This window comes from Plectropomus leopardus, chromosome 14 (genome assembly GCF_008729295.1).
Source record: "Plectropomus leopardus isolate mb chromosome 14, YSFRI_Pleo_2.0, whole genome shotgun sequence".
NCBI classification, from domain to species: domain Eukaryota; kingdom Metazoa; phylum Chordata; class Actinopteri; order Perciformes; family Serranidae; genus Plectropomus; species Plectropomus leopardus.
In genome coordinates, this window is record NC_056476.1 from 21,733,401 (window position 1) to 21,757,173 (window position 23,773).

Consider the following 23,773-nt stretch of genomic DNA (forward strand, 5'->3'; position numbering starts at 1 on the left):
CCTTAAATTGGATAAACTAAATACCCCAGACTGAGTGACATTTTTTGTGGATAGTTAATGTTATATTCAATGCATAGCAATAACAGTTTAAGACAACTAATAAACTGTACAACGAACCCAAACAGTGAAGGCAATAACTGCAGGACATCTGTGTGTAAGGAGCGATTTGGATGAATTTTAAGCAGATTCTTTTCTGCGAATATTGTATCAGAGATTAGTTTTCTTTTTATTAACTTTTTATGCTATTCTGTTTTTTAGTTTTCTAGCAATCATAGATATTTAATAGGCTTATCTTTTGACTAATTCAGTGTTTTCTTCTCCCTGGAGCTTGGCCATTGTTCTGTTGGCTCTTTGGTTGTTTTAGCTGTGGACTTCTCTAGTTAAGGACGAGGTTGTTCCTGTGAGATTTTTTTAGTAGTTTATATTTTGAGTTGTAATCTTAAAATTTTCTTTTTTTTTTCTAAATGAAATGAATGAAATACTAAGATACAGGCCTACTTTGTATTCTTATTTTATTTTTTAAGTTTTCTTAAAACTCTAAAAATCAAGGTCTGGCAACCCCCTGTGATGCTTTGGCGACCCCCAGAGGGGGTCTGGACCTCCAGGTTGGGAACCAATCATCTAGTTAGTTTACATTCTTTAAAATATATGTGATACTAGCTACGCATGTCCCATATTGTTTTTTTACATTTTAACTGGTTTAAACTACTGTTATCGCAGTCTGAAGCTGCAGTGGTGATGTATGTGCAAGAAGTCCTCTGATTGGCCTAAATTAGGATTCATGACAATAAGAGGGGTAAAAAATCCGATGCACCTTCAACTTTTATTCAACATCACAACTCCTGTAGTAGACATTTGGTCTGAGAGAACAGCAGACTATGGGTTTCTAGTAGTATGTCTCAACAGAAAAGCACTACAAGTATGAAATGACAAAAGAGAGACACAAGAAGGTTAAAACATGGCTACAGGCCTGCATGCACAGAACGATGGAGTATATAGACTTGTTCTCCTCTAGGTGAGTGCTGTACAAACTGCCCAGCTACCATTCAAACGGTAGGCCAGTCAATTCTGTGCAGGTAGCACTGTGTTCATAGAGCTGTCTGAAACTGAGTTGCGCGCACAGTCTGGTATACATCACACAGTAGTGTTGGGTAGCATCATCATCATGAACGACAAAATCCATTCAAAAAGGCACAATCCCATTCTCAACAGTCAGTCACCCAGCAAACGCTTAGGGAAACATACAGGCGGAAGTCATCAGAAACTAAAAACTACAAGTCCCACGGTTGCATCCAACAAAGTGCTCTGTGGATGGATGGTATAGCAGCAACTTGAGTTACGAGAACATCAAATCGACTGAAGTGACAGCACACAATGTGTACGAGCCTGTAAAGCAGTCTTAGTTTCCACTGGTCCTGGGTCAGAAAACAGTCCTAAAGCATGTGTTTTTTTTTAAAAACAGACAAAGCATGTTTATTTCAAACTAAAACAATATGCACCCAACATTAGAACATTCCTCTGTTCTTTTTCTTTTTCTCCCCCCTGGCATGTACGTTTCTGTTTGTGTTCACTGTTTAATTGGAAACAAATTACAGACATTTTATTTTGGGGATACATTATCATGTGTTCATTTTAAAAATGTTCATTTTGTTCTCCAATTTTTAGCAGCTGTACTGGTCTCACTGTACGCAGGCTATTTGTTCTGCTTGGAAACAGAAAGCATTGTAGGACACCACAAAAGCATTCACTGAAAACTTTGCAGCAGCATTTTAAAAGAAGAGGAGACAGAAATGGGGCCAGCAACTGCCTTTTTCAAGTATCTCGTGTAGCGGTATTCAATCCATGGTTGAACAGCCAGGAGTTTTTACTCTCTTCCATAGGAAGGTCAAAGCGGATTTCCCCCCATATACATTTGAAACATTTTGGTAGGCAATTCAATAAAATTCGCCAAGCTAAGATTAATTAAAACGTGTGGGGTGGCATTACAACTTAAAAAAGGAAATAAAAACACAAACAAAATTGTCTATCAATAAATCAGCTAATGAGCCTTCTATTTAAGTACACTGGCATTTGTGAGAGATAAAATCATTTGTTATTGGTTATAAGACAATAACTGATGTGAGTCAGTATTCGCCATGTCCCGTGTGGTGGTTTGCCGACATGAGTACAGAGAAGAAGAGACAACTTTACAAAATGATCTTTTACCTACTGAGTGATGATTATGTCCCCTCAGTGTCTGTGACAGTGTCTACCACTGGCTGACTCGCAGCTTCCTCCATGGGCTCACTCTGTTCATTGTCTACGTCCTCAGGAGAGGTAAGCTGCTCCTGCTGCTGCTCCGGTTCACTGTCAGGGAGCACGGGATCGGGAGAGGGTTCCTCAGTAGGCTCGGGAGAGAGCTCGGGAGAGAGCTCAGGAGACGCCTGAGGTGTTGACTCAGCCACAGTGCCATTGTCCATCCCAGCTCCATTGACCCACTGGGGTTGGGGTGAGGGGGTTCTCTCTTGTGACTCCTCTTCATCCTTCTGAGGGCTTTCTGGCTCCTCCAGAGAGTGAGTGGTCTCTTCAGGGGGGCTGGCAGCCCGTGTGAAGGCCACAGGTGAGTCCTGGGATGACGCCTCAACAAGTGGTGAGGCTTGGCTCGGGGTCCCAGTGTCTGGAGAAGCGGTAGTTTTGGAGGGGGACTGAGCGGGGGACTGAGCTGGGGACTGGGCCGGGGACTGAGCTGGGGACTGGGCCGGGGACTGGGCCGGGGACTGAGCCGGGGACTGGGCCATGGGCTGAGATGGTGATTCGGTTTGTGGAGTGGTCTCATGTTGTGGCGATAATTCAGTTTTGGTAGGAGCCTCAGTCAACAGGCTTTGACATTTGCTGTCAGATGACAGGTCAGGTGATCGGGTTGAGGGTGATGACTGTGACTGAGGTATCTCCGACGGAGCGGAGGTTTCTGACTGGGGCTCGGGCACGGCCGCTTGGCTCTGTGATGGAGGTGGGGACTTAATCTGAACCTGAGGCGGCGGCTGATTCAGACCCAAGAGAGAGGGCTTGGCCTGAGCTTGAGGAAGGAGTGGGGACTGGAATCGTGGCTGCATCTGGGGATTTAATTTGAGTGGTGCAAGCAGTTTGCCTTGGTTCAGGGTCAGGTTGGGGTTAAGAGGTGGAGTTGGAAGCAGAGGTGTCGGTAGAGGGAGAAGAGGTGTCCAGCCCCCACGTTCACGATCCCTGTCGCGCTCTCTCTCTTTGTCACGGTCTCTGTCACGCTCGTGCTCTCTGTTGCGGTCTCTTCCTCGTTCCCTGTCTCTCTCCCTATCACGGTCCCGCTCCCTCTCCCGGCTATGGCGGTTACCATTCATCTCCCTCCTGAAGTCAAAATCTCTTTCATCTCTGTCTCGTTGCCTGTCCCACGGGCGTCTTCGGTCATCTAGGTCTTGATGTAGTTCACTGTCAAAAGGTGCTGTGGCACCACCACTACGGTTCCAGGCCTGAGGTCCCCCAGCAGCTCCAGCATTGCCCGAAACACCAGACGCTCCTCCTGCTGTCCCAGGACGGCTGTCGAAGCGGTTGGGGAAGTTCTGCCCAGGTGTGGGCCGATCCTCCTGGAAGCCTTTTGGACCACCTGAGGCCTGTAAGCCTCCTCGCATGCCATCTCGTTCATCAAAGTCCCCTCTGGTCTGATTCCAGCGGTTATCAGGAGTGAAGCCTGCAAGGGCCTGCAGACGTCCCACTAGGCTGGTTCTGGCTGGCTGAGTCCCCGGGGTCTGGAGCAACGGAGGCCTCCCCCCTCCTCCACCACCTCCTCCTCCTCCTCCTCCACCTCCTGCTACACCACCAACTCCAAGGGGCTCCCTATGCTCTGGTGGAGGGGTCCTCAGCAGGCCTGTACTCTGCTTTTCCATTGGAGGGAAGCGGTAGTCCTGGTCTTTGCCCTCATCAGCTCCAGAGGACTCATCTTCTGTCTTGGATACATTTTCGTTGGTTAGGTTGGGGGCCCTGTTGAAGGGGTCGAGCTGAGAGAAGGGCGCCCTGGCACGGGCTTGAGCCTGGAGGGAACTTTCGAGGAGGCCAGCAGCCTGCTGGACGGGCCCTTGCTGCATGAGGAGTGGGAAACGGGCGGCAGCCCCAGGTTGGAGGAGGTTAGGTCGCACATCCAGAGGCAGCAGGCCGGGCATTCTCTGCCCAGTCAGACCAGACTGATGCAGCTGGTGGGTGAGCGAAGCTGTGGGGTGCATGCCAAGGAGTCCCATGCCACTGCGGACTGCGTTCTGCATGCCTGGGGACAAAATACAATGACAGATATACATGTTAACGTTCTACAAATAACCTTTCTAAATGCAAATAAAAACACGCTACAGGATATGATCAAAATGTCCACCAGAAAATATAATTAGTATGTTTCAAGCAGGAACATGTTAGCACTGCCTCACCTTGAAGTGTAAGCTCCGCAGCAGTTTCCATACCGTCTGCAGACTGTGAGGCTTTCTCGTTGGCGGCTTGCTGAGCTTGGACTCCCACTGGGTTGAACACACCGGCCATGAAGCCGCCAGGGATGGTGCTGGTCGGGGGAATCATAGCACTGAATGGCGATTCCTTGACAGCGTCTTGGCTGGATGCCACTGAAGACTGCACTAAAGCTACAGATGGGTACAGGAGAGAACAGCCAATTTAATCTCTGCGATTAAATTCAAGCTGAATTCCTTGAAAGGACATCAGTTTTCAAAACTATAAGCATGTATTAGTTTTTAGGGTAGCAAGTGATAAATACTCACAAGTAGCTGCCGAGGCCATGGCTGCTGTCTGTGCTGCCTGCATAAAACCTGCACAACAGAGAATAGATTTGTCAGCTTGTGAGTTTAAGGTAAGTCTGATTTATATTCTTTATATGACTTTTGTGTCGTTTACCTGGCGGAGGCTGTGAGGCATTGAAACCAGCCCTTATGAAGGGTGGCGGCGGCCCATAGCCTGGTGGGGGTATGCCCATGGCGACAGGGAAGCTAGGAGGCACCAAACCTACTGCACTAGGAACAGCCTGGGCCACGGGGAGCTGCGAGAGTGTGCGTACAAAACATGGGTAAGTTAATGATGTAGTGGCTAAATTACAGAGAACACAAGTTCCCGACCATGTTCCAGTAGTCTAAGATAAAAAACACTGCTCTCTGGATGTCTAACAGATTGCGATATTCCTAAATGTTACAATAAAAAAGATGCACTGTCACTATTATGATCCAATAAACAAAATGTGTGGGGACATCAAATATGTTAAACAGATCAATTCTTTTTACAAATACTTATCAATGACAATACAGTGCCCTTTGTGCACTGTACTGTTTACATTGATGAGACAGACCCTCTTCAGTACCTGTACAGGCATCATGGCGACCTGCTGGTTGTAGGTCTCAGCCTGGGTGTTAGATGCTGCTGTAGCCTCACCGCTCACAGGCTGACTTGTTACTTCCTTGGCTGGCTCAGAACTCTTGGCTGCTTCCCACTCTGCAGAAACAGACATTAAGATGAAAACAAAGTTATAAAGCATCATCCAATTCTTTGCTTGGATTTGGGAGTTTAGCCTCGTCTTCATTTTTCTATGAGGGTGGGGGTTTCCTGATGGGATTTCTTAAAGGATTTGGTGCATTAACATTACAAAACAAACAACTGAGAGAATGGGGCAGAAAACAAATCCACTTAGATGATTAAATGCTGGGAACGGCCTGTGTTTGGACATCTGTGTTATGCTTTTATCATGTGTGTACAAACCTGTCTGTGTATCCTACATATATTCTAACAAGTCAATAGACCTAGTGTTTGTGCCAAAGAACGTGAGTAGATGTGCTTCTTTTCACCATCATTAACAGTCTCCTGGTCAATGATTCCTCCTTCAGCAAAGCCATCCAGATCATCCAGCTTCACCTTCTCCCAAGGTATATAGGTGACGCCCAGGTCCACGTCCCAAAACTGCTTGTACTCCTGCTTGACTCCCTTGTTTAGAGCCCATGCAATCTGGATAAGATACACACAAAGGAAGGTCAAGAAATCACTAGTTTCAAAGTCATTTCTGGGAGCAGCTTTACCATCTCAGAGGTTTCACCATTTGAGGTCAATAGAAAATTACATTAGAAGAAACGGCAAGGAGAATGAAAATACAATCAATTCAATTACAGAGGTAATGTATACCTTGATGATTTTAGAGCCAATCTTAAAGGAGCCAGTGCTGAGCTTCTGGCGGGCACGGTACGCATCCTGTCTGTGGACCATACAGATATAGGCACAGCCTCTGGGAGGGATCATCTGCAGGGGGAAGTACAAATCATATTACACAGGACACGGTAAGGTTAAACAACAAGATACGACTTCACAGTGGAGAATATCAATAGATATGTGATTGATGAAAACTGTGAAAAAAAATAATGAATGTGTAGCATGCAATGAAAAAGAAATGAAAAAAGAAAGAGGGATTATAAATGAAACACTGAAGACTGATAACTGCAGCTCAAGGTCACTATATGGTAATGAGGTTCATGTAACAGATATCATTTTAAGATCAAAGACCCTGATAACATGCTGTTACTAAATTAGAGGGTTAGGAGGGGGAGCGGTCTACTTACATTGATAGACTCAATCTGGCCAAACTCTTCAAATAAGTTGGTGAGGTCTTGCTGAGTGGCCTTTTTGTCCACCTGGCCCACCCACAGAGTCGTGCTGCACACTGGTACGGGAAGAGGGGAAAAATATTATACTCATCCAAAAAGCACTGACAGCAGACTATGAACATATTCTGATTCAATGACTTTCACGATGACTTGCACTTACCACTTAGAGTCTTAGATCGTATAGGAGGCAGCCCTTTCTTCTGCCGCTCCTTTTCTCGCTCTCTGGCGCGTCTTTCACTTGAGTACGACCGTGATGATTTCCTCTTGCGGTCTCTAGAGCGTGAGCGTGACCGCTTGCGGTGTTTGCGTTTCCGTGAGCCGGAGCGGGACCTGGACCTTCTCCTCTTGGGAGACCTTTGGAAAGAAAACACCAAAATCTTAGGAATTCTTTCCAGACTGACTTTTTTGTCATATTTTCGGTAACATCACAGACTGGCTTCTTTTGAGCACACCTGGTTTCATATTTGTCAATTTTATAATGCACTACTCTGAGCTATTTACCAGCGTTTGAAACAATAAGACTACAGCAACCTAATATTACAAGCTTGTATAGGCAAATAATAGCTGCTCGAATAGAATAGAATGCCTTTATTGCAGGCAATTGCCAACTCTATTTAAAAAAATCAATTAAGTGAATATTTTTGAGTTTACAATATACTTTGGCTGAACTAGACACAAAACAGATTTATTACCCATATCGTTTTCTGATATAAGTGTGATGAATAAAAACACTCTGGTCAGTCTCTGATGTCTTGCATGAATGTATTCATTTGTTGAACCCGTGGAGAAAACACAGGTGATTATGAGAATCTTCTAAAGTAAGAAAGTGAAAGCAGTTCTTCATACAGTGAGCCGAACAGAGACATAAGGTTAGGGGGAGTGAATTGTCAGTATATTTTGTTTATTACCCTATATGTATATATATATATAAACATGTTCCAGTCAGAACAAGCTCCATACAGCTATCTTGTATCAGTACCACTACATTAGGCCTTAAGGGCTGTCAGCACTTTTCTAATGAGGTTAAAAGATCATCTCATACAACAGACAATTCAGCAGTATTCCAGGCATATCTAGAACACATTACAAAATGACACTTCAGAAATAAGTGGGACTGACCTAGAGCGCGACCTTGAGCGGGTCCTGGAGCGTGTGCTTGCAATCTTCTTCTCGTCTGCCTCAAAGATCTCCTCCTCCATACCATCCGGGCCCTCATCCAGATCCATGTCCTAAAAAGACAGAGTCAAAATCAGAGTAAGATATATTACCAAGTTGTTTTTCTTTTCACTTTTAAGGAAATTGCTTTTTTTTTTATTGGTGCATACATTAAATATACAATAAACATAAAAACGTACAAGGAACATTAATATAAAATAGAAAAGTTACAATAAAAATAAAATTAAGATATATCAAAGAAGTACCATAACATAATATAAAAAATAAATAAAAAATGAAAAATATAGCTAATTCTGAATAGGAGAATTGTACTATTTTGTGCAGGATGTGCAAAAACATTATCAGGGAATGTGCAAAAGGTCAAAGTCAGGCAAAGGGTCATTTTAACACTTCTCCACACAGAAAAACATGGCGATGTAGAAAAGTAAAGTAATTCCTATCCAATTTAGGCCTGCTGGTAAATAAACATTACTTTGTGCAGTCCTTGTGCTGAGGCATTCATTTCATTTACAAAATCGAATAAGTAAATCCATGGCATAAATGAATGGAATTTACAAGTTTTGGTTTTGGCTCACAGACTGGACTTACCTGCTGTTGGTTGTCTATGGAGTCATCCACCTTGTTATCTTGCTCAGAAAGCTGTGGCTGGCTGCTGCTCTGAGCAGTCGCAACAGAGTTCTCTTGCCCGAAGATCGAGTCCTGCCCTTCTATGCTCATTGCCTAGAGGAACAAAAAGAGCGTTGTACCTTTTATATGCGCTTTATTATCATGGCATGTAAACAGACCACATTTATCCATGGCCGTGATGAGAACACAACCATTTGCTTTTTGCATTTTTGATGAGCCTGTCTTTTAATATGTAAGAGACATAGTGTGGTGTCTGGGGATGTTGAATTTATTTAGGGGTCATTAACTGGTGGTGTATTAGTGTGTGGTCCCTCTGGGTGAATGCTAAGCCTACTGCATGTGTAGGTAGAGCTAAACTAGTTGATCTGAATGTAGATATTTATGTCACCTGAAGCATTACTTTGTTTGTAATGCAATTTAAGGATATTTATTATTCTGGAAGGGAAAAATATTTATCACTTAAACCCTGTCAACCTCAATCCTGTAAAAAACATTCTTTATGGCAGTGGTCTGTGTGTGTGGCTACCTTCTGTTGGTGCTGCTGGTGCTCTAAAAGCTGCTTCTGAAACTGCTCCAGGTTCTGCTGCTGTAGCTGCTCAGCCAGCTGATGGAAGAGGGAGCTGTTAATGGGCTCCGACACCATGGGCCTGGAAGTGGTCAGCAGCTCAATTAGATCAGTGGAGGTGGTTGACACAATGAAATTACTCTAGATTATTAGTGTGTGAGAATTAATACCCTGATCATAAAAGACACTGAACTCACAGCTGAGTTGACGAGGAATCCTTTTTCGATTCTTCACCACGTTCTGAATCATTTCCAAAATCGAAAGGACCCAGAAGTTTCTGCAAGGAACAAACAACATAATCACATTAGAAGGCATCAGATGATGCAAGGGGATGAGAAACTTTGAGTTGCTGACTGCAGCATTACCTTATTAAAAGAGGACACCCTCTGTTCCAGGGGGTTGAGACTGTTGGCAGTAGCGGCAGCAGTGAGCTGAGCTGTCAGAGCTTGCAACTGCACCACCAGGCCGGCATCCAAGGCCTGCAGCAGGGACGGCTGGGGCTTCTGCTGCTGCTGCATCTGTAGACTCTGTACCAGCTGCTGCAGCTACAACAGGTGATGACACAGATTATGTGACACATGTTTAACCCCAACAGCTACACAAACAGCAGAGGCCACTCAAGTGAAAAGGAAAAAGCACTGGGATTAGCATTAAGGATTATTAGTTACCCATAGCCAAATAGCTTCAGTTTAATAGTTTATTACTGGGATGCTGGGTGGACATGCTCACTAACCTGTTGTCCCTGAGGACTCTGTAGGATCTGTGCCACAGCAGCCACAGTGTCTGTGTTGGTAATCTGTGAAGCCCAATCAGGCAGACCCTGGACTATGTTAGCTGGGGTAGCTGGTGTAGCTGGGGTGCCTGAACACACAGAAACAATGTTACAATATGAACCATGAAGTATGCACATTCCAGTTTGTCAAACAAGTCAGAGGACAGCATTATTTAGGTGTATGATTGTGTGTGTTCCACTCTACTTGTGTGTACTTTGACTGACCAGGTGTAGTGTTATTGACCGGAGCAGCACTGCTGGGCATCACAGGTGTGACGCTGGGAGGGGGAATCCCTGCTGCCATGTCCAACAGAGGCTGGATAATGTCACTCTTGAAGACGGCATTCTTTTGCCACAGGTTCAGGACTCGCACTATCTTACTCTGGAAACACCAATCAAGATGACAAAAGCAAACATGACATAACGGTAAAACGCAAAATCACTGCTTTGGAACAGGTAATGCCTAAAAAAGTGCTGGTAAAATAAAAGATGGCTGCCAGTCTTACATGGAAAAAACTTTTGATCTGGCAACAAAAACAAAAGGCATGATTGCTCAATTTAGCAATCTTTCTAAGATACGATTTTTTTTTTGTAATATCTCATCACTTTGGCAGTCAGAGAGTTGCATCTCTCCTTTTTCAGAATAAAATGTGTTATTTCTTTTTCTGGTTTACCAACATATTCTCAACTGTGTCCATGATAATATAGGACAAAACACAAAAACACATGAGGGACAGTTCACCCAGTCACTCGCAACAATGAAATAAAGTGAGCCCATTGCCAATCCCTGACCTATTCCTCAAAGCACCAGCTCCTGTAAAACTGAGGTATATATCAAGGGGTCTAATATCAACTCTCATCAAACCATGACAAGCTGCAAAAGTCCCAGAGAGGAACACAAAACCTATTAAAAACTGTCTGACCTTATCATCTGAAGGGCAGCGATAGAGGTGCTGGAACGTTGCAATGATATTCTTGCTGAAGCGTGGGGCAAAAACATCCTTCTCCGTGCCAAACTGGTGCCGAGACTGTCTGACAATTGAATCGATGACGTACAGCCCGGGGACCTTGTATTCGGGTTTGCACTGTCGACACAAAAAAAACCAGACAGCTGGTGTTAGGATATGTTAACTGTAGTGAAACAATGTATTAAATAACTTTTATGCATTACTTAAGTGATGAGTGGGCCTATTTACATTGCTACACTTGAAGTAGATAAGGAAATGTTATCAGTGAAACAGTTAACAGAACACACTGACATTGATTTTTTTTTTTAAGGATTTGCACAAATATGGACAACGCATCCACACTATACATACAAACCATTAGAATAATGTCCCTGTCTTTCTTTACTTGTCCTCTGAGACTGGTTTATGAAAATCAAACTTTTGAGAGAATTCAGGTCATTATCAGACTGTATGAAGTCAGTGCACGGAAAAAAACTTGCACATTCAGTATCTTTTAACTCAACACTAAGCTGACAATTTAAATTTGAAATATAACTCACCTTTTGAATAAACTTCTCCACACTCTGGACAACATGCTTGTAGAACTGAAAGACACACAGGAAAGAAACATTTTTGAGTGACTTGAACAGCAGTATTTCAAAGAGAATTTACCCAAACAAAACAGTGGAAATGAAACTAAACCTAAGCAGAAAATAACTAAGCAACTTTGGGTAGTTAGAACCTCAGAGAGAAACAGGAAACACATGACATGGCGGTATGCTGAATGTCTGTTCTTTTTGAAAAATTCTTAACATTTTTTTGTTGCAACTTTGCACTAGTTGGCCCACATGTCAACTACACACCCCTCTGAACGCCACCACCCATCAATAGCAGTGGGTGATATTGCCCTAAAACAATAACCCAATATTTGTGGATATTTTTGTGATAACAATATTTTTGATGATACAACAAAATACACATAAGAAAGATATTTTATTATTAATTACAATACATACTACAATACATTCATACAATAGCAACAAATTATAGTAGTAAAAAAATAAGTATAAAATATACTAGTTTGAAAAATATAATAATAATAAATAAATATATAAGTCTAAAGAAAGTATAGTTTTGTCAGCATAAACACAACTGTTGCCTTCCAATATTCAGGAAAGAGTCAACAAAAATGATCTGTCATGTCTGTAATTTGTAAAGAACAAGTGTAACCATTAGGAAATTTGCATTGCATTTTGAATGATATGATATGGCACAATCCTACCCATTACTGACAGCAGCGTTACGAGTGTAAAGGAACAGAAAAATCTGCTGTAATAGCAAGCAGTTCAATACGAATACACACGCATCTGTTCAATATGAATACACACGTATCTGTTCAATACGAATACACATGCATCTGTTCAATACGAATACACACGTATCTGTTCAATACGAATACACACGCATCTGTTCAATACGAATACACACGTATCTGTTCAATACGAATACACACGTATCTGTTCCTCTTTCTTCAATATAGAGTTTGAGAGTTTAAATGGGGTTCAGAGAGACTGTCAGGTGACAGCGGCGATCATGTAATATAATGAACAAGCCAATTTAGCTAATACGTGCTGACTACACTAATAAGGGATTGCAAATGTGCAACAACATTTTTTGCCAAAACTAGATACCAAACAGAAGCCAGAGACTTTATCGTTTCATACTTAATCGCAGCAGCCTTTACTGAAGAGCAGCATGAAAGCGTAGAGCATTCCTACGGGACCGAAACATCCCCTGAAGTACACTGCAGTGCACACTGACCCCCATGCCCCTCTGACTGCTTGACTCGAAGAATCTCTGACTGAGGGCTCTGACTAATTATTACAATCTTCCACTTTGAGGGGTGAGCCCTATTTTTGGGCATTTGAACACTGGAAGGAGACAGAGGGGTATAACAAAAGTTGTCTGACCTTTGGCGACCAAGAGACTCCAATAACTTTCTTTAATGGGTAATAGGTAGTATAGTAGACTTTTTGCTACAAGTATAAAGTATTATCCCAGGTACCAGAATAATCTGCAAGGCCATCTTTCTTTGCTCTGACAAACAGATCTGCAGCTGACCTGGCCCAATAAGGCTAGTTTGATAAAATGACTGTCAACATGCAAAGCCTTCATGCTTTATGCATAATACACAATGTCATTTTTATATCATGCAAAAACAAGCAAGATGGTGGCAGCTGATGTGGAACTTTCTGTTGTGCTTTATTCAAATTCTGCTTGCACAAAATGGCAACATCCGTTGGCAGACATATTGATCACCAGCACAGCTCATCTCTGCACACTGTCGTCTGTTTACATTAATGTCACATTTCCATGCTCTGATTGGTTGCAGGTCTATTCAATTGTGTTTTTTGGGTTCCTCAGTAATTTGCATTTACAAACTAGTCTGGCATCACCAGGCTAGAGGAAAATTAAGTTGGATTCTAGACTGAACACTTACATAGGTAAAACTGGTAGTAGTGGTCCAAGCAGAGTATCTTGTGCACAAGCTTTCAGAAAAATGTTGAAGAACAGGATCCAACGAAAAGAAAATCCTCAAATTATCCAATAGTCAGCCACTTAACAAAAGAAGTCTATTAAGTGAGGCTTGTTCAAATTAGACCTTTTTTTCTGTTCACTGTAATTATTGCCAGTTATTTAACAAACATTCAACATCCACGTGTGTTTATGTGAGCAATTAAGAGTGAAATCATCTCAGTTTAACTTAACAAATCTTATAACTGATCACCGCTTTATGATGTTAACTCTTGCTAGATTTAATCCATCCACCCCTGTCTAGCCCAGTAGAGACATTACAACATATAACGTAGCAAGCCATCAAAAGGTGAGTAGACGGCTATTAACTGACAGCCGGCAGTTTGGGAGCTCTCCATATACAAGCTGTGCCTGTTAGAAGCATTAAATGTTTATGACAGTTTGGCTCAGCCTTACATTATAAAATAACCAAAATAGTAGTGAAACACAGACTGATTACCTCGCATATTGATGACCCTCTAAGAAATGTACCATATTGGTGTGTAAAGGTGTAACAGGAGAAAAAAAAAAGCAATGCAAACCACACAATGTTTGAGTCAAAAAACACAAAAATAGTCAATCAACATGGAACCATATTTTGTTTTGTGCAAAATATTGTTTCCTGGGGATTAGGAACCTCTGCTGTAAACTAAAAAGCTGTGCAGACTCTGCCATGCCGTTGTGCATGCTTAAGTTTAAATTCAGAGGTATTTACATTTTTGCACCTTGCTTGCTGCTAAAGACAAGTACATTTTGCCTGCAAAGTCAAAGTCTTGGTAATATAAGGACATTAATATTCCTACTATGTACTGTGGACAGGTTAGCATGAACAATGCCAATCACTGCCAGTCCTAGTTCACAGGTGATCTCCATATCTTTATGGCTGTCTACACATGCTCAGCAGCACAATCACTCTGTGTCAGTCTGAGCCATCCTTTTCATAAGAGGGGGATGATGGTGAACACTGCAACAAACCATGGCGGCTGTGTACAGCTACAATAATCTGTGTTCTGTCTCTAATAGAGTTTGTCCAAAGTTCAGTGGACTGAGAGGCTTGAATTTGGTAGAAAAAAAATGATTGCTCTGAAGATCTATAATGACTCACTCTGTGCCCAGAACATCTGCAAGCAAAGCTCAGACCAATGGTCAATTTAGAGAACCTTTGAATTTCTGAGGTCAAAAAATGTTAATGCAGGTTCATTAAACCAGCATGGTGATACAAAAATACTGAAATTCAAACCTACATGGTGGGTGAGTTGAGAAAAATCTGAAGCCTAATAGGCAGAACTGAAAAAATACACACCTACCTTCGTCAATTGGGTAAAACATGGCTGTGTAGCCTTTTTTGTTTTGTTTTGTAAATCACATCTAGAAGGGTTTTAACTAACAGGGCTGAAATGCTACAAATTTGGATTTGAAAAAATAAAAGCATGTGTCTTTAGCCATAGCAATTGATGTAGTTTGGCAACATTTTCCCATTAAAAGTTCAAGTTCAACAATCAGCCAGCAGATGGAGTCAAAGTACAGGAGAGTGAGTGGCCAGGGTTTAAGGTTCTTTATCATAGAGACCATTTAGGGGAATTTTGTAATTTCAGTTATGCCACGAAAAGTCTGTCAAGCAACAGCAGGCATGCTCACAACATATTATGTAAGCCTTGAATCACATATGAAGCGGTGAAAATACACTCTAAATAAGAGAGTGCTGCATGATTTTGTTGCAAAAACATTCCAACAATAAAATTGTTAGTGTTACTGCTAAATATGCACAGCCTAGATATTACACGAGTTAACTCAAACCCATGCCAATTTGGTTTTTAATAGCTTTAATCAAAAAAATTCTTTGTGAGTAAGTTGCAAGGAAACCATTTCTCCGATCAATACACTTTTCACATTCTGTGAGAAAAGATCTAAAACAATATGCACTAGTCTCTGAATCTGAAATAATTAACAGAGGTAAATTTTAACTATGCACATTCAAGGAAAACATACAAGCTCAAAGAAAAGCATGGCCTTTGTTCAGGAATGGCAATAATGGCAATATAAAAAAATCTCTAGACTTTATATAGACAATTTGCAATGCCCTTAAGACTACGTTGTTATAACTTTTATTTCATTTGCTTTGTAGCCTAAAAGCATCTTAGTTGCTATACCATGTGACTCAGAGCCAGCTGTGTGTCCCCACTGAGGCTTGCGGTGACTGAACATTAACAGTGTGAAACTGAATAGTGTTCAGACACAATTAGCATTATTATATTTGGGAATAAAAGTCCCATCTGCACAGCCAACTTTCTAGTTTGGAGTAGCATTTCTAAAGCCTGAAATGTTTTCACTGAAAAGATCCGAGTCCAGTAACTCATGAGAGGACAGACAGCTTGAAGATGCTTTACAGAACCCAACTCAATTACAATGTTAGCAACACAAGCCTTAAAAAAAGCACTATGTAAACAAAAACAAAGTGTATCAGTATTTCCAGTGAGCCAATTACAATATGACAAAACATGATTGCTTGTCAAAACAGTTTTGAAAGTATTAAAACAGGCAGATCACACAATCATTAGTTTGGAGCTGAAAATGATTTCAAAAGCTAACCAAATCTACTGTGGGAGTGGGGTATAAAGTGCTAACGTCCTATCTGAACAGACGACCACAGAGGAAGATAGACCGATTTTATTTTATCTACACTGAGTTGTGACTCTTTCACAGAACAAAGACTTAATTACAAGACTGCTAAGTTTATTCTTAATCAACCAGCAAGCAAGCTGCTATTCCCCCTGTATCAACAATTGTGAGGACAGATCTCAACAACATTATTATGAGCGCACAACCAGTGTCTGAAATTAACTGTTTGACTCACAGGCCAAGGTGGCTGGTAGATGAAAAAAATTGCCTTTTTTGTACCACATTTGTTTCGGTACATTTCGTTAAGATATTAATGTATTATGTTTCATGCAACATGCAACCTTAAGGACAAGGCCAGAGCAAAATCTGAAGCAAACTATTTAAATACTTTGAACTACTCATCACCACACGGTCGCCATGTGAACAAGTTCACTTTGGTAAGCAGTGATGTCCCATACGGTAAACAGTGCTGCAGAACTAGTGGCGCTTGAGACGTTCAGGTTTTGTGTGTGTTAATTATACCAAAACGCAACAGAGACTCCCAGCATAATTTAATGCATGACTATTTTGCTACAAACATTTACATGCCAGTGTGGCAGATAGCCTACCAAGATATACTCGCCAAATCAGAAATCTACCCACATTTGGTGTCAGTTTTGGACCCTGCAAACACTCAGCTTAGATAATTAGCCAACTAGACGGGTGCAGTATGCAGCCTTGTTTAGCTAGATAGAAGCAGAACTAAGTTGCTGCGTCCATGTGTATTTGCAGATGAGATGCATGAACTGTCTGGAAGGTAAGAAGATGACAGACACATAACAGCAGGAAACAACAAGGCGTTCCTGCTTGTAACTATCTCATGTTACAGTTAAATAGTAAGCTTAAATGTATTTCTGAACATTTTTTAGGTGCAAAATAGTCAAAACTGTAACAGTATGTTGGTTCAAATTTGCTTAGTTTTACTGTCTGATCTCAGTATTTACTGCCTCCGTTTTTTTGTTTTTTTGTTTTACAATAAAGAGATCAGTTTAGTGCCCACTTCCTGTTCACAAATTCTCGTATTGCAGCTAAAAAGTGCGCTGAAATATGCTTCTAACGACATTTTTGAGGAGAAACACGCAATATAGTAACAGAATCTTGGTTCACATTTGATCAGCACTCCCTGATTTTACAGTCTGATCTGGGGTCTGAGTGGGGTCTAAGTTTGATGAAATAATATTGTCGTGAATGTGGTCTTACATGAGAAAAGGAATGGAAATCAAAAACTGAGATGCACTGAGATTCATTTTTTGACATTAAATCTAATTATGAAATTCCCAGATCTTAAACATACTGCAACCCCACAGAGCACAGGCATGTCTCTCACACAAGGCAAAGCCACATGCTCATACACCAGTTGCTGCAGTGTGGACTTGTCTCAAGGCAACTGAACTAGTATATGCACCGCCTGATTAAGTGTACTAAGATAAGAACAACTTTGCAATATATTATCTCCTTATTCTAAGTATATCAGACAAATGATTGTTCAAAATAACACATTCGGCACCGTTTTCACCATTAGAAAGACATAATACAAACTAATGGTTAGGTACATTTAAGTGTGTGTTATGATTACAAAAAAGCACATGGGAGGAGAAAAACAGATAATACAAACAGCAGCACAGGCCATAGGCCAGGGTTTCTGATATCTCATGCATATCATTTTTGACCAAATCTGGAAAAGTGCAACATATTTAAATCAATCTTATCATATTGTTCATAAAAAAAAATCCCTGTATGCACAATTTGAAATGTATTAAAACAGGCTAAAGCAAATTTCCACATAAAGCATAGAGCAAACAAAAATTATTTGATTTCAATTCAGCAGCAGTACACCATATTAAAATGTTATGAGCCAGACAGGCTAAGCCGTTCCTTAGGATCATTATCAGTGCTGATCCAGGCATATTTTGATGATGATGTGACTTTTGCTGGAGTCTGTATCAAACAAGCATGATACATTTTGCAGCACTAGATTGTGTTATGTCACTATTGGGGATGGCACTCTCTTAACTGAACTCAATAATTTACGCTTATTGACTTTATATTTTTAAACCCCGACCTTCAGTATTTGGATTAAAAAAAAGGCGTGAGATTAAATAGAGTACATCTGTGATATGTTTAACTAGGCAAACTGTTAACAGTTGATATTAAAAAACTTAGATTGGGGCCAAAAAAACACTTCATCGGGACATTACTAGTTTTTATTGTGTTTTATTTTGGTGTAGGCCTGAAGCTGACAGAAATTCTTTTAGGTTTTACGTAATGTCTCAACAATCACAGACTAGCTAGATATTTCTATTTTTATTTTAAAATAGTGTTATTATGCATAGGAGTCTATTGACTGGACTTTTTTCCCCCTTTGTCCAGGACACTGAAATCTTACAGGACACATAGACCAGAACCAGTTCTTTTAATAGCTAACTGCATCACTTCAGGCACTGGTTGGATCATGCCTCTACCATGCAAGTGTGATTCTTCCTAATCTGAGGACCGACCTCATTTGTGTTAGGGCTGGGAACTGAAACCTGGCTGGTACCAGACCTAATCACAACGCAGATATTAGTGCCACAAATCAGCTCTAGACTGTGTACATAGTGAGTGTTTGGCCATAAAAGAGGAAGAGCTAGAGAGCATGTGTGTGACACAGATGCATGGCAGTGAAGCTGAAGCTATCAGAGCAGGGTATTTAGTTAAACGTAGCATTGCAGTGTGCCAACAGTTTAGGCTCTTTGGGCTAGTTCAGGCTATTTGGGCCATCAATAGCAGTCCGCAATGGTGTAACCTATACAGCTTTGTATCAGAAACCTTATTGTTATTAACCTCTATCACCGTCCTTCACTCACTGCAGCCAAGCAGCCTGCCTTCCTCCCTGCTGCCTATCATTTTCATTAAGAAGTCACATGCAATAATTAATTGATTTACATGTCGACTGACAAATCGCCAACTAATTTGAAAATCTATTGATTTCAATGACATTTTAACAAAAAATGTCAACATTGTCTTATTTAAGCTTCTTAAATCATTTTTTTGTTTCTTTACTGCTCTATGACAGTAAATTGAAAATATTTGGGTTGTGGACACAACCAGACATTTGAGGATGTCAACTTCGCTAACACCGATTTCCAATTCATGCCATTTTGACACTTTATAGACCAAACAACTAAGTCATTGTTCAATAAAATAATCAGTAGACTCATCGACAATGAAAATAATTTATAACCCTAATAAACGACAGGCCTGTTTGGACTGCAGACTTGTCACAGTAGGAAAAGCACAGGTGTTACTAACAACATAAAAGCATGTCTTGGTTCTTCTTATGGGTCTAAGAGTAAACTGTGTGTGTGATGTGTTAGAGTAAGCCAGCATGCTCAGTACCAGCATGCTATAGCTGAAGCAGCTATATTGAATTCAGTCATCATGTATAATATTATTTACACTGATGCTTTTTCATCTGTTTTTTTTTCTGTGAAAAAAACCTTTGAACGTTTTATGACTGAGGTAACAGAGTTCAATCCTCCTAACCCCTCTGGGTGTACAATGGGGGATAGCTCCTTCAAGTTCCAATTATGGACTAATGTTACAATTCTTTTTAAGGGCTTTTTTCAATAATATGGAAATTCATTGTTATTTATCTTGAATCTTTTTTAAAAAATGGGTGAAAATGGTACAAACAATAATTACAATAAACCAGGTGGGATTTCTTGCAGCACTTTTCTTATTTATTTACTTAAAATTATTTCTGTTGAAGGATTCTGGTGCATAATTGGGTAGTTATTTGCACTTTCCCTCTATTTATTCCTTCACGCTCTATTACCAATAGTGCACTCAGAGTTGTCATCACAGCAAGAGGATCTAATTTCCTCCATGATGTCTTACAGCTATTTGCAGCATCTTCTACGAGCATGAGGCACTACTTTTAGATGCACAGGATCATCAAATTATCTGCATTTATATGAGTTTGTCTTTACTTAATTTAATATATTCTCACACAGAGAGCTAGAAATACCGTTTCAATCATAAGTAATTGCTCTCACCAATTTAGTCAATAAAAGTCACGGAAGTTATGCAAATAAAAAGCATAAGAAAAGACGCAGGTACCTTTCTCTCCTGCTAAAAGGTTATGACATAATGCTGTTGTCATGGCTTCCATTGCTTGTCATAAAATCAAGGATAAAATCAAGTATATCTGGAAATCTGCACATAAACTTTGTATTTTATAAGCAAAATTGTCTAGGAGTCATGTATTATTATTATTTATTGCACATAGGACCTACAGTTAGGTTTATTTCAACCAACTACAGATCATTTATCATTTATCCTGTACCTCATAACTGCTGTAACACTGCAAATTTAGTTCCTTTATTAGTCCACACTGTGGGAGGAAGGATAAAGGATTGCCTTATCTTATCAGTCACAGACTATTTACATGTAGGTCTCAGTAATGATTTTATTGCTCTAATGCACTGTGTATTAAAGGGAGACTTGGGTATTAAAATTGAATCAAATATATGTATATTACAGCAGAGATTAAGGCCTATGATAAAATCCAGTCTCTTTCTTTAGTTGAGACACTATTTGAGAATTCATGGTAATAATACACCTATCTTTTAAGTAAATTGGGAAAGTTTACTGTGAGTTAGACACATAATGCCACATTTACAAAACATCAAGCAGCAGTTCCTTGAACAATCTACATATATTATGGAGGAAAAAAAAGAAATGACTGATCCTGGAAGAGCTCTCATGCTCTGACACTAAAACTTACAACAGGCAAAATTAACTGTTACTGTTTGTAAACACGTTAGCTGTAGAAAGTAAAACTTTGAGCCAACCACAGATTCACTTCCGTGTGATGTTTTGCCTTACTATATTTTCATTTTCATTTTCATCTGTGTGTCTCTTGAGCCCCTTTTAGACTACCCGTTCACGAAAGAAATATTGCACATTTATACTGCCTTGCCGTTCTGTGTAAAGGGACGATTTTGGAATGGGGGGGGGGGCAGCACCGGAGGTAGTCACAGCGCCGAATCGCAGTCTATGTAAAAGGGACAACCGGCAAGACAAAATCATGGGTAGGACAGCTGTGCCATTTTTTTAAAGATTATTTTTTGCCTTCATTTGATAGGACAGACTGTAAGTATAAAAGGGGAGAGAGGGGATGACATGCAGCAAAGGCGTAGAGCGTAATGATGGCGCTGAAAGAGGGGACTTTTAGATACACGCTGTTTGCTGTCTGCCACCTGTCTTACTATCAAAAGGTATTAAGCCAAAGATAAAAAGTGACTGACTGAATGTGTTGTAAATTACACTAAGTGAATCTTGGTGGAGAATTGTGACATTTGACAAATGCACAAACTACTCAGTGAGGCAACAGGTATAAATCAGATAAATGAACCATTTACCCACATACGATTTCAGGAGGAGTGTTTTTGAGATTGTTATTGTCACTACTGTCCTCTTTTGGGAAGATACATACAATACAAACAACAGACCTGACAAACAGCACAAAAAAAGAAAAGAGCCAGCCATCTTTAGCACAAAGAAGCTGTTGAAAAGCACTACATCTGAGGTCATGTGCTTTTAACGGACAGTTGAACACAAGCTGAAGTGTTAGGCCAGCAAAGCTTGGTTAACTGAAGCCTTGTCGGTAGCTGTGCACTGATATAGGCTAAAAAGCTGATGGACAATAAAGGGCATTACCACTTTTAAAAGTTTTTAAAGCCAAAATGTAAAAAAAGAAAAATTGGAAAACACATTTCAGTCTGTCAAACTGATTAAATTGTGAAAAAGTCTGTGGTGATGTAGGTCTCAACAGGCAAGCATAATCTCTCCTCTGACTTAGGTATGACCATCCAGATTTGTTGTAGGGCTGTCACTTATATTTGAAATTTAGACTACCATTTCAGAGCAAGGAAGAGTAATAATATTCTGTCTGTAGATAAATGTCCTAACTCAAAATTTACAGTGTAAACGCAGAAGGCCACGCAGTGGATGCATTTGTAAAATGCACTGTCAGTCAATTTTACTGCATTCCCTGTTGCCCAATCAGTAATCCAGACTCTTGTTCTCTTCACTAATATAAATGCAAAACTTCCAAGAAATAATGTGTAAAAGCATTTTTAGGACTCCAGATAAAATGAAACCCATCACATTTTTTCATCCTGCCTTTCTTTGTTCCAGTGCCAACTTCTGCCTTGGACAGATTCTACCTAAATTACAGTAATCTGTGTTTCCCATTAATAACTATGGCAGGCCGCCACAGTCTAATTTGTCCCGCCATAGTCTCAATGGAGCTGGACCGTTGATTAGGAGCGGTATTAAAATATATACACCACTGGGTTATTAAGAGTGCAGTAGAGGCAGAGAGGAGCAGCAGAACGTCATGCGCATTAAAAGTGAAACTAAACCGTTTCTGCTGGGCATAAATCTCTGTTTCACTTACAAAAATCTGCAAATAGCTCCTCTCATCCATCGATCTGATCAGCTGTGAACGTATCAGCAGAACAATTATCCACCCCACCAGTGACATTCAGCTGTGAAGGATAAAAAAAACTGTGCCTGCTGTGCTGCTTTCATTGACTTAAAAAACGTCAGACATTAGACTGAGACCACAGACTGCGACGCGATGCCCCCCCCCTCAAATTTCATATGGAAACTTTTTTATAAAATGAATCCTGTTAGGATTTATTTTCTCTGTTTTATAGGAATATTCAATTAAATAAATAAATATTAGGCCTACTGACTATATATTGACCTCTACATTTCAATTACCTACTTGATAAAAAACAGCCTTTAATGCTGCTTTCAATTATGATTGAAACTAAAAGTGACACTGAAAGATACTGAAAAAAAAAAAAAATCCAAAAAAATATTAGTATGAAATTGAAGCACTAAAACCCCATACGAAAAAGTGTGTCCTGTTTAATACACTGATAGTGTTATATTTTGGTATTAAATCTGAGTCACGGGTAAACATGGAAGTTATTAAAACATTTGCTATTGTTATTATTATTTATTTAAAATAACTGAACTACACATAAATAACGAAATAACAATTCTAAATTAAGAACAATTTAGTATATTTTTAATCATAAGTTTTAATCAATATTGGCAAGTTATCATGAAGATATTGAAAAATAGATTTGTTTTGTGTTATTTAAATAGTAATACACAGATGATCGCTAAGTCCGCACCCAGCAGCTAAACACATAAGCAGAGAGTCGAGCTAACTGTCCTCCTGCCAAGATCAGGGGAAACTGGACAATACAAGACAGCTGGATCCAGAGTGAATGTCTGCTGACTATCCATTATCATACTAACTTCACCACGGTGCTATGGCTGGCCTGACCGAAGTGTTTTGCTCTGTTGTGCTGCTCTATCTCGTCTGTCCTTGCACGGTCAGAGTCACCTTTTGAACCTCGACATTATCAGTTATAAATTTTCGCTTTGTGATGAATGACTATAAAATCAACATGTGGTGTGAAAGCGCCTGAAGTGTCAACTGCTCGAGTTTTGCAGTCAATGCGTAAGTTGTGAAAGAACAAATAAAGTCTGTACACTAGTGCACGCTCCCTTTCACATATGTTTTTGCTTGGTCCAGCACCTAGTTTTTATCACTTTTGGATGTACGCGCTGCTTGAACTTTTCTCAATGCATAAGTTGCCAGTTGTACGAAGTTACATGCACCGGTCCCTGCAGAGCTGAAAATTACATGTACAGCTCACATTTTATGTTCACCGTGGATCTCCAAGACATATATTTACTTCTGGCAGTCAGCCAAAATATCGACATTGCCCCCACATACATA

The 23,773-nt window shown here is 40.4% G+C and overlaps 1 protein-coding gene across 1 annotated transcript in view; it reads right to left on the minus strand.

The window, feature by feature from the left end:
• Positions 1-804: 804 nt before the first annotated feature.
• The window catches only part of scaf8 (SR-related CTD-associated factor 8), a 29,002-nt gene continuing 6,033 nt past the window's right edge, over positions 805-23,773 (minus strand). Inside the window, exons 3-20 of the mRNA XM_042501513.1 lie at positions 11,292-11,336; positions 10,708-10,869; positions 10,010-10,166; positions 9,746-9,873; positions 9,378-9,557; positions 9,210-9,289; positions 8,974-9,094; positions 8,409-8,540; positions 7,764-7,873; positions 6,805-6,998; positions 6,600-6,700; positions 6,169-6,282; positions 5,838-5,994; positions 5,357-5,487; positions 4,900-5,041; positions 4,767-4,814; positions 4,425-4,631; positions 805-4,270 (exon numbers count right to left, since the gene is read on the minus strand). Coding sequence (XP_042357447.1) covers positions 2,220-4,270; positions 4,425-4,631; positions 4,767-4,814; positions 4,900-5,041; positions 5,357-5,487; positions 5,838-5,994; positions 6,169-6,282; positions 6,600-6,700; positions 6,805-6,998; positions 7,764-7,873; positions 8,409-8,540; positions 8,974-9,094; positions 9,210-9,289; positions 9,378-9,557; positions 9,746-9,873; positions 10,010-10,166; positions 10,708-10,869; positions 11,292-11,336 — 4,260 coding nt within the window. The 3' untranslated portion in view covers positions 805-2,219. The remainder of the gene's footprint in view (positions 4,271-4,424; positions 4,632-4,766; positions 4,815-4,899; positions 5,042-5,356; positions 5,488-5,837; positions 5,995-6,168; positions 6,283-6,599; positions 6,701-6,804; positions 6,999-7,763; positions 7,874-8,408; positions 8,541-8,973; positions 9,095-9,209; positions 9,290-9,377; positions 9,558-9,745; positions 9,874-10,009; positions 10,167-10,707; positions 10,870-11,291; positions 11,337-23,773) is intronic.